The 10987-nt window shown below is 44.6% G+C and overlaps 1 protein-coding gene across 2 annotated transcripts; it reads right to left on the reverse strand.

Annotated features, from left to right (window-relative positions):
* Window positions 1-6435: 6435 nt before the first annotated feature.
* On the reverse strand, window positions 6436-9636 carry LOC308082694 (exportin-1-like; the record flags this gene model as incomplete). 2 transcript variants are annotated; one of them, XM_080424651.1, is made up of 2 exons in its annotated part: window positions 6436-7617; window positions 7753-9633. In XM_080424651.1, the coding sequence occupies 2 exons, from the start codon at window positions 9631-9633 to the stop codon at window positions 6436-6438; spliced, it is 3063 nt and encodes a 1020-aa protein (XP_080280777.1). The 2 variants fall into 2 exon arrangements, with proteins under 2 accessions (XP_080280777.1, XP_080280778.1); XM_080424652.1 differs by having other exon boundaries at window positions 6436-9636.
* Window positions 9637-10987: the final 1351 nt, after the last annotated feature.

Below are 10987 nucleotides of genomic sequence, written 5' to 3' on the forward strand. Positions count from 1 at the left end.
AAAATTGTACTTTTTCCACCACTGGTAATGGATGCTTTGAAACAAAACCAAAAAACATTTTCTACAAAACAAAATGTTTAGTACAAACGTAGGGCTTTCTCTGCAATTTTTTTTAATCCCTTAAACCCTCTATACTCAGTCAAAATGGACCTGAGTTGCAACTATACTTGGTACGCTCTTTCCCCCCACCCCCAGCATCCTCCCAAAAAGGGATTCTATACAAGTGGTTACGACGATCTGTCCCATTTGATCACTCTGGAAGTTAGACAGAGTACCGATTCTGCAGCGAACTGCACACTCAGACGCTGTCTCCCAGTGTGTCTTTGGACACACTGCTGCCAGTGCATGTTTGGAAATTGAAAAATCAATGTACAGTGAGACAAGAGCGCCAAACGCCGAGCCCCTCATCAATTTGGGGGGAGTCTGTCGTGGTTTGCACAATCGCCTAATTCGAAATCGCTCTCACTTCCTCTCGGTACTTTTTGAGGATTTATTGCAATCAGAAAGCCTTGTAATTCCTCACAAATAGGCCCACTTTTCATTTTTCAACATTCTGTTAACACAAAGGTCTAGAGTCATTTTCCGTGTGTCCCATGCTTTGATCAGTGGTGGAAAAAGTACTACATTATTTTACTTAAGTACAAGTATAAATACTGTCTGCAATGTATACTATAAAGAAAACATCACATGGATGCACCTGGGACGTATCATCAGTGTTGTAGCCTGGGGTCATCGGGTGTTTCGCGTCTCGCAACAACATACACCCTCGCCCAGGTGACCCAGCCGGGGTTGATCAAGCCCCGACTTACGTCCCAGTAGCTACCCACGGTCAGTCCTATAGGGAAAGACATGGCCACTCAGTCCGCTTCTCCAGAACTACTCTGCCGGGACTAGGGGAGAGGAGAGGCTCTGGCACGTGGATGGAGGGACTAGGCTCTCTGGGTGGCCTCCTGGCCGGGCTCCTCCTTCGTCTCACCAGGTCCAGGACCTGAGCGTTGCACCAGACTCCCCCCGATCCAAACATTACCTTCTGGAGTAATGGTTTCTTGGGCCGTGGTGGCACTGCAGGCTCCACTTGCGGCTTGCTTGAATGGCCCTCCTAAAGGCCTCACCGTGGATTTGTTGGGCTTCTTCCTCGCGGAAGACACAGGCTGGGGCGCTAACCCATACTGCTCCCGGATGCCGTCTACATTCCGGCTGTCACCCGTCTCTCCAGTGGTCACCAAACTATTCCTGGTTGTCACGTAGTCTAATTCCTATGAGCCACTATAAATAGAGTCAACTATAAAGAAAACATTACATGGATGCACCTGGGACGTATCAGTCTGCCACTCAGTCTGCTTCTCCGGAACTACTCTGCTGGGACTGGGGGAGGCTCTGGCACGTCGAGGACCAATGTATAAATGTTACAAGTAAAAGTCTGATAATCGAAATTTACTTGAGTAAAAGTACAAAAGTATTGGCATCAAAATATACTTAAAGTACTAAAAGTAAAAGTATTCATTATGCAGAATGTCCCGTTTCACAAGGTATCATATTATGTATAAAATGTATAAAAATCTTTTGAAAATAGCAGATCTACAAGCTCACAACGCATCGCGATGCGACGCGTTGTGCGCTTGTAGATCGGCTATTTTCAAATAGCCAAAGTTTAAATAGGACTGAATTGGTTAATGTATGTATAATTCAAATCTACAAAGTGTAAAAAGTACAATATTTGCCTCTGAGATGTAGAGGAGTAGAAGTAAAACTATTGAAAATTGGAAATGCTCCGGTAAAGTAAAACTACCTCAAAATCATACTCAAGTACAATACTTGATTGTCTTGAATACGCCCCACCGGACGTCTCGCTAGACGAGATTGAAATCTCGTCTATAGGCGCACGTTTTTAGCTGTGGCGGACCCGGGATGGGGTTATGAAATGTTTCTACTGTACCATTCATCCTAGGATATCATAACATCATAGAAAAGGTAAGAAAACCATGGTCCAAAATTCCCCTTTTTAGGTAGACAGACACTGGCTCCTCAAGGAACCCTGAGGGTCCCTGTACCCCACTTTGAGGACCACTGAAATGAAGGATTGAACTGAAAAGGCTTTTGAAACCAAAAGACAAAAACACATCCATTTGAAATGTTTGCATATGGTTTGGGTTCTAAAGCCACTGGTAATCACTATAAAAACCACTACATGCAGCTCATATACCTGCTGAAGCAGCAAAGTGGTGACTAACTTGCATTAGTACACACAGCAGGGAGGGATCAACAGTTTATCCCCTGCATTCCCAAGGTAAGACCATTTTCTTTCTACTAAGTAAGTAAGTAGCAAGTAGGTCGGAGAGGCTTATTGTCGGCATCAGCCGAGAATTAAAAGTACCTTGAATTTTCTTTCTAAATACCAAGAAAGTGGAGTCAGTGGTGGAAGATGTACGTAGGTAAGTAACTAAGTAAGTGCATTTACTTAAGTACTGTACTTAAGTACAATTTTTAGGTATTTGTGCTTTACTTGAGTATTTCCAATTTCCAATACTTTTACTTCTACTCCACTACATCTCAGAGGCAAATATTGTACTTTTACTCCACTACAATTATTTCAAAACTTTAGTTACTAGTTACTTTGCAGATATAAATTATTACGTTATAAAACGTACATTATCCACGTTAGCCCTATTTTATACCGAGGCTATTTGAAAATAGCAGATCTACAAGCTCATCTGTGCATAGCGACGCGTTGTGAGCTTGTAGATCTGCTATTTTCCAACATTTCAGTACTTTTACTTTTGGTACTTTAAGTACATTTTGATACCAATACTTTTACTCAAGTAAATTTTGAATTCTGGACTTGCAACAGAGTATTTCTATATTGCAGTATTGGTCATTTTACTTAAGTAAAGAATTTGAGTACTTTTTCCACTTTAGTTAGTTAAACTTTACACCACTGTCTGGAACAGGTCTGCTTTATGTCCCTATAGAATCAGAACTAAATGTGAAGAGGCAACATTCAGTTTTTATGCAGCACATATATCTGGAACAACAAACTCCCAGAAAAGGCAGGTCTGCCACAACTCTCTATTCTTTTAAATCACATCTAAAAAAAAATCTGTTTGCATTGTCTTTTATTGAGATTTCTTGACTTATTCTTCTGCTCTGTAATTGTACTCTTTAATTGTCCTATTGTCTTTTGCTAATGTGATACTTTTGCTTAATGTTTTATGTCAAGCACATTAGCGGCGGCCATAGCTGAGTGGTTAGTGAGCCGCCTAGGGAGCCAGAGGCCCTGGTTGCCCCAGGTACGATTCCAGTCCACGCCAGCATATGTGTCGATGAAATGAAATTTGTCCCTGAGCAAGACTCTTAACCCCTAATTGCTCACAGGCCCTCATTGGAAACAAGCCCGGAAGGACTTTCATGAACGTCCTGTTAAAAGAATTATCCTTATCCTAACATTGAATGGCCTCGTTGAAATTTGCCATACAAATAGACCTGCCTTTGCCTTGCCTCTCCTTCACATGATTATACAGGTAATGTAGGACACACACACGAATGATGGAAATGAGTGGGTTTTAATTAATCATGGAGTGCTGACAGGTAATAGTCAACACTCAAAAATCTGTCAAGCAACGCCACTTGCTCCCTTGTTAAAACATAAAAAGTTAGACTCTGTAACAGGAAACAACCGTGGGATCAGGTTCGTTGGCACACATAACATGTACAACTACAAGGAAATAGCGCAGGTTTGGCCAAGAGGTAGACAGGCTGTCTAATTGGCTGGCTGCTGGCAGTGGATGGGAGAAGTACTCAGATTGTTTTTACTTGATATGTAACAACAATATGAAAAATACTCTGTATTAAAACATGTGACATGACTATGAGTACAAAAGTATTGGCATCAAAATATACTTACAGTAAAAGTAATACATGTTTTCAAAATATGTCTTAATTGTTTAATGTATGTTTTGAATTAATTATCTGTAAAATAATTGTAACTAAAGCTGTGAAACTATTGAAAGTAAAGTAAATTGAGTAAAAAGTAAGTAAGTAAGTAAGTATGTTTGTTATGTGAGTAAAGGTACATAGTTACTTTCCACCACTGGTTGCTGGCAAGATCGTTTTCACAGACAGGAGGGTGTATTCCTGCTGCGACTGTGCTGGCAAGAATCACCTCTATCACACACGCCAAAACTTCTGAAGTGCCCTTGAGCAACACACATTATTACCCCAAAACTTCTCCAGGGCTCTCTCTCACTTTGCAGATAAACCTTATATAACGATCTGTCTGTCTGTCTGTCTGGCTAGTGCCAAGACAAAGTTGAAAAACTGTTTTTTAAAATAATACGGCCATTGTTGACCACTTATTGGTATTCTTAGTGATAGTAAGCCCACACATGGAGCGAATATTTTTCATAATCGATTAAATCAATTCGTTCTATTAGCTGTTGCACCCTTATACCCACATAGAATGAAGCTGCAAACGTTACCTCCATCCCAGAATGAAGGACAGGAGTTTATTTAGAGGTTGGAGTCAAATTCCTCAAGAGTTTGTAATCATGATGCGCGAGAGGGAGAGAACTCGTTGAAAGCTCCTGTGAATCCTTAACTCTCTCATCCTCCTTCTTGAATGGCAAGCAGGCTCCCTGGTTGGCACTAAGGATTTAGGAGAGAAGTTTTACTGAAGAATAAAGACAAGTGAAACTCTGAGAAGTAAAGTCCACAACCAATATGCTGCCTCTGCAATATCAATTATATTCATAGCATTCTCACTAGTGGTGGAAAGTAACTAAGTACATTTACCCAAGTAATGAACTTAGGTACTACATTTTGTGGTCCTTTTACTTTACTTGAGTGCATCCATTTTTCACTACTTGATACTTCTACTCCACTACATCAGAGGGAAATATTCCACTAGAATTATTGAAAAACTCTAGTCACTTTGCAGATTTAGATGATTGACCAATTAAGTCCTATTCTATACTTAGATCTACTATTTTCAAAAAGTTTAACTTCCACTTCCGCTGACAAGTAGCCTATTGTACATAAAGAGTCTAATTATTTTGTTCTGGGTTCCCGCTCCACGCTCTTATGAGTAATAACAATGATTCCTGATAGGCTGGTGCAAGGAAGGACATGTAACTTAATGTATAAAGAACTGTTGACCAAAGTGTATTGTACAATCATGAAGTCAAATCAGGAAAAACAATAATCTACCTATAAATCACCAAATCTCTGGGTGTCAATGTGTCCGGGGCATAACACGGAGGGCGACTGACCAAAGGGTCTCAGATTTGGGGTGTGTGTCTCATATGACCCCCTTGATGGAACGTGCCAAATGGCAATTGGGAAGGACCTACGATTTCCGAGAGCTGAAAAAACATTTTTGCGGCCCGAGCTGAGCGGCCCGAGCTGATCGGCCCGAGCTCGAGTCTGAGGAGGAGGCACAGATCCTAGGCTTCCCGATAGGTCAATCAGACCCTCAGCTTGACTGATTGGCCGGGCTTCGCATGACGTTTGTGCAGAGTTAGGCCTAGTAACAACAAGACGGGGCTCCCACGTGGATCTCGCACGAAATCACGACTCCAAATCTGAGGTTTCAAACCCGATCTGAATGCCATTGACTTCTATTATCAGATTAATAGAATCTAAGTAATAAACCATGTGGGGGAAAAAAGAAAAAAAACAGGGTCAATAATTGTGTGACTCCCATGTCATCATATTGATGCTTCCACCACCGTTAAAGTTAGAATATTTAAAATATTATTAAATGTGTGTGGGAAAAAAAAAGTGGAGGTACTAAGTTGACTTACTGGCAGAGTGCACAACAATTGGTCTATCGGTTTGCGAGGTTAGCTCCAGACAAACAGACACATACAGACCCTCATATAGCTAGCCTCCTACAGAGCCACACCGTAAAAATCAACTAGAATGGGGCACTCAGTGGTTATCTCCGACTCTGTGGCTGTGTGAAACTCCTTATTTGGAATATGACGTCAGTATTTGGACGACAGTCTAGCCTGCAGAATCTGATTCCCGCAAGGAAAGTAACACTAAAGACATATCTTTACCACTGACCTAAAGGGGAATTTCCCGGGCCGAGGGAGATATTAGGCCATCGTCAGGTCATCAGGCAGAGGCTCTGAGCCACTCTGCTACATGTGCACACAAAAAAGAAACAAGAATTGCGCGGATCACCTTCCTTGGTAGGCGGACAGTGTGCTCTCAAGACATTTTAGAAGTGGTTTGCTAGATAACAAAACCAGAGATAACAAAACCAAAGAAATCCATGTTTAAGTTTTCCTAATTGTTGCAACCTCATTGAGAAGGACAATAGACCGAACAGGAGCAGCAGCCTGGATCGTTTCTGAAAACATATTACGACAAAGCTCCCTTTTGTGTGTTTGGAGGACTGTACAATTTGGTTGAGCTTGCCACTCAGTCACACATCTACTCCGGGATCTCGTGGGGGTTGAGGATGCCGGGGACGGACATCTTGATCTTGTGTTTTTCCTCCTGGGCTCGACGGAGAGACACCTCTTGCTCCTCCAGGAACAGGTCTGTGGTGTCCTCGCCGGCAAACTCCTTGATCTGTACCAGGAAGTCCCTGAGGTGCTCCTTGAAGGCAGGAATGTCCTGATTTAAGCTGAACAGCCCCGTCACAAAGACCTTCACCTGCGCGTCCTGTAGATGAGGGAAAGCTGTCTTGAGCAGGTTGGCTACGTATTCCTGGATGAAACCCTGGTTGTTGGTTGGATTGGCTGGATTCAGGCCTGTGGTGATTTTACCCTCCTCCTCCAGGTTGAACATATAGGCTAGGATGGATGCATGCATGGTCAGACCAGCAGTGTGTGACGTGTCGGTGACAACAGAGAAGATGTGTTGCAGGATGTCACAGAAGTACGTCTGGTAGAAGCTCTGTGCTGCTGCCTCCTCCTGGGCCAGGTTTTGCAGCAGTCTGTACAGAATCTGCAGGCCGGTGTCGGCCACGTTCCTCATAGTGTGTTTAAAAGCCCAGATGATGGAGTCCAGGACCAGTTTGAACTGGGCAGGGGGGATGGCCAGGAACGCAGGGAAGCAGTGGGAGTTGACTACTTGAAGCAGGTAGAAGAAATTAGTTCTGTGCTCTGGGTATTCCTCAAAGTTGTTGTTGATCATGTTGAGCGTGCACTCAAACACAGCATCAAAGATCTGCGGGATCTCACCAGTGATGTGTCCTCCCAGCTTGTCGATGATGGTAGCTATGGTGATTAGGACTTCAGGTTCGCGGGCTGCGGGGACATTCCGTTGGTAGTCAATGAGGACAGCATCCAACAACGGAGGGACAAACTTCTCCCCAACCATCTGTGGGTTGTTTGATCGGCTAACCCAGCCTGAGATCAGCGTCAACGTCTCTCGTTTTACCGTCCTCATACCCCTGATCAGGGGCTGCTTCATCACCATCTCACCATTGGTCTGGATAGTAGTGGAGATGTTCTCGCTGAGGCACTTGTAGACGTTCAGCATGTCCAAGTAAATCCTGCCCAGCTGGATGACAAAGGGGTGTCCTAGAGCCTTACAGGCCCTCACATTGACCTTCAGCATGCTTCCCAGTTGTTTCACCGTCTCTGGGTCTTTCAGGATGCCCACGTTTGTGGTGGCTTGCTGGATGATGCTGTCCCACGCCTGATTTGGCAGCAGCATGTATTTCTCTATTAGTTTCTTCTGTATGGCCTGGTCTGTCTGGGCACCAATCATATAACCTACCGCCTCATAGAAGGTGTGAACCTGTTGGGGTTGAAGGTCACTGATAATGGAGGTGATGTTATTGAGGATCTCATCAACAAAGGGCATGACCTCTCCCACCTGAACGTGGACAAAATGACGCCGGCACTTCTGGGAGATCTTGATGAAGGTATCACATGCCATATCCTGAACGCCATCATGGGTCTCATGCATGAACTCAAAGAGCTTGTTGACTACTGTTTTGAGGAACTTCCAGTGGCCTCTGAGGAAGCGTGGGTACTGACCGACAATGTACATGATGTTTGATGCAATTATAGCCTTGTTATCTTTCCCCCTCTTCTGCTCACACAAACCCAGCAGATCCTTGATGACAGTGACCAGGAAACCCTTCTCATCCTCCTCGTGCATGGCCCCACTGATGGAGCCAATGGCCCAGCAGAGTGTGTTCAGGTTCTTCCAGGACCATTCTGTGCCGTTCACCTGCTTGTGAAGTTTGTCGGTCATGATGTTCTCTGTGGCTGCGCAGTCCACATGGGTCAAGTACACCAGGGTCTCCCTCATGTCCTTGTAGAGGTTGATGGAGTCTGTGTCCTTCATGAACTCTCGGACCACCTCCCCCTGGTCATTCTCCACCACCAACACCTCTTCAGGCTTGGCCATCCGGTTCACCATCAACAGGCGCACCTCGTTGAGGACAGGCAGATAGAGCTGTCTGCGGGGGGTCATGTCAAAGTGCTGGTTTCCGGAAAGCAGAGGAGTGGTGGAATTGGGTAAAGGGTTCTCTCTGTAGAGCTCAGCTGCCAAGTGGTTCCAATATTCCAGACAAATTTTAAAGATCTCCGTCTCCTCTACGACTGACACCAGCAGCATGAGGCGGTGAGCCTCCATCAGAGTCTCACGGAGGTTGAGTCTCTTCTCAATGATCTGACCGTGCTCCTTGAGGAAGGTGCAGAGGAATAGACTGAGGTTCTGAATTAAGTCCTGTTTGTCGTCTTTCCCGCTGGCGTAGGCCCGACGGATATTTGTGTTCAGTGGCAGTATCTCTTTCAGCTTACCCATGGTCAGGGTGAAGAGGGTGACAAACTCCTCTTCGTACTGATTGATGCTCACGGTCACACTGGTAATTTCTGTCAGGCACTTCAGTGTTGTGTTGCAGAACATCGGCACGTTCAAGAACTTGTACACCAGTGTGCTGATGAGTTTTGTTTCGAAGATGTACCCCAGTGGAATCCAGTTAAGAAACCGTAGCAGGGTCTCCAGAGTAGCGTGGACAAGAGGTGCATTCTGGGAATTCTCCATTACATGCTGGCAGAGCTCGAATATCTGGGAGAATTCATTGCACATGCTGTCTTTGAGGTGCTTAGCCTTGACCTGGGTCATCTGACCACTTGAGAAGTCAAAGACCTCCTCACTGAGCAGTTTGAGGATGAGCATGTTGTTCAGACAGAGGCTCTCGCTGGTACGACTCGCCCCGACGATGTCACCGATAAACGTGGGCCAGTTCTTGGGCCACTCCTGCTTCAGGATGTGGACAAGGATCATGTTCAGCTTCCCGATGTACACCTTCTCCTTCTCCACGTTAGAAGCGTCTTTTGATGTCTTGATAATCAGGCTGACAACATAGTTTTTAATGCCTTCACATTCATCCCGTGGCAGTATCTTCCATCTTGTTTTAATGACGGTTTCCAGAATCTGAAGAGCGTAGTATTTGGTGTTCATGTTCTGGGAGAACTCCAGTATGGTGTGCACTCTCGTCCAGGCATCTGGGTGCTCTTTCAAGTGTGTCAGCACCTCTTGTGCCATTCTTTGCTGTGGTACTACCCCGTGATATACGCAGTTCACCACATTGTCCAGCAGGTTGATGTCCAGTGTCTGGTTGAAGTCTAGCAGCTGCTGTGCTGCATGGTCCGCTAATATTGTCATAATTGCTGGCAGGTAGACTTTCCGATAATATCGAATGGGGGGGAAATAAAGATAGCGGGGCCTGCACCTCCTCTGCTGTCTCAAGCAACTAACTCATAGCCTGTTGAAAGTGCTTATATACCTCTGTATCTCATGACGTCACGTTGTCCTATAGTGACCTGCGCCCCTCTTATGGTTGCAGGTAGGTAAACAAGTAATGTCCACCATTATGCGCTCCAGAATGCAAGTAGTGTACACTTTGATCAGTGGCCTACTTATTGTTAGTGTACAGTACTATGACAATCAGTACTATGATGTCAGTTCCTGTTGGCAGAGTACTTGAGGCAGTCTATGGCGTCACTACCATGAAGTCAGTACTGTGGCTTCACTACTATGATGTCAGTACTGTGGCGTCAGTAGTATGACATCACAAGCGATACACAGACAGACGGACGGACGGACGGACAGACAGACAGACACACGGGCGGACGGACGGACTAGATATTTCTGGAATTTTCAGTTAGATAAGAAGACTCTTGCGTCTCTTGCAATGCGTTCCATTTTATAGATCGTCAGTGCCCATTCTCAGAGTAGTTGGGGGGGGGGGGGTGCAGTCAATGATGTCAGTACTATGACGTCAGCACTATGCACGTTTATATTATATATCGGTACCCTACACCCTACATTGCACACATAGGCATAATAGGTATACCTGAGGCCAGTAATGAAGTCAATACCACTAAGTGGTTTTGAAACGGTTTCGACCAATGGGTTTGGCCAATGGGCTTGCCCACGGAGGTAGTTTGTGACATAGACAAATACAAGACGCTCATACGCATCCAAAGGGCCCCGTGGACACCACTGCGCATGCGATAGGGCCCCACGACGTCATCACCCAAGCACGAAAGCAGGAAAAAGGGAGTATGGGAGGAGCTTCATTGAAATGCATGGGTCAGGATTTCCAGTTGCACAGGTTATTGGGCAGTGGTTTGAGCCCAGTCTGTGATGACAGACAGATAACTTCACCCTTGTAGTGTCCATTTGGTGAATGTATTTCTGTGAATGTTTACTGCACTTCAAACTGTTACAATCATGAGTCTCCAGTATACTGTCGGAATAGGATAATAGCATTTATAGTATTTGTATTGTATCTGCACCTCATAAAATATTTATAAGAATATCTGTGTGCTCCAGTATTTTCTAATTTACCACATTATAAGCAGCCAGCAGTAGCAGAACGATCAATAGACACAAGATATGAGACAGAATGAGAAAGACAAGATAATGTGTAGAATATGAAAAAGTCAATATACAGACGTGATAGATGCACACAGCGAGAAATGTCAGGTATGTTTTTTATCCGTTTGTAACTGTA

This window comes from Gymnoscopelus braueri (assembly GCF_963280865.1).
Source record: "Gymnoscopelus braueri genome assembly, chromosome: 1".
Classification (NCBI taxonomy): domain Eukaryota; kingdom Metazoa; phylum Chordata; class Actinopteri; order Myctophiformes; family Myctophidae; genus Gymnoscopelus; species Gymnoscopelus braueri.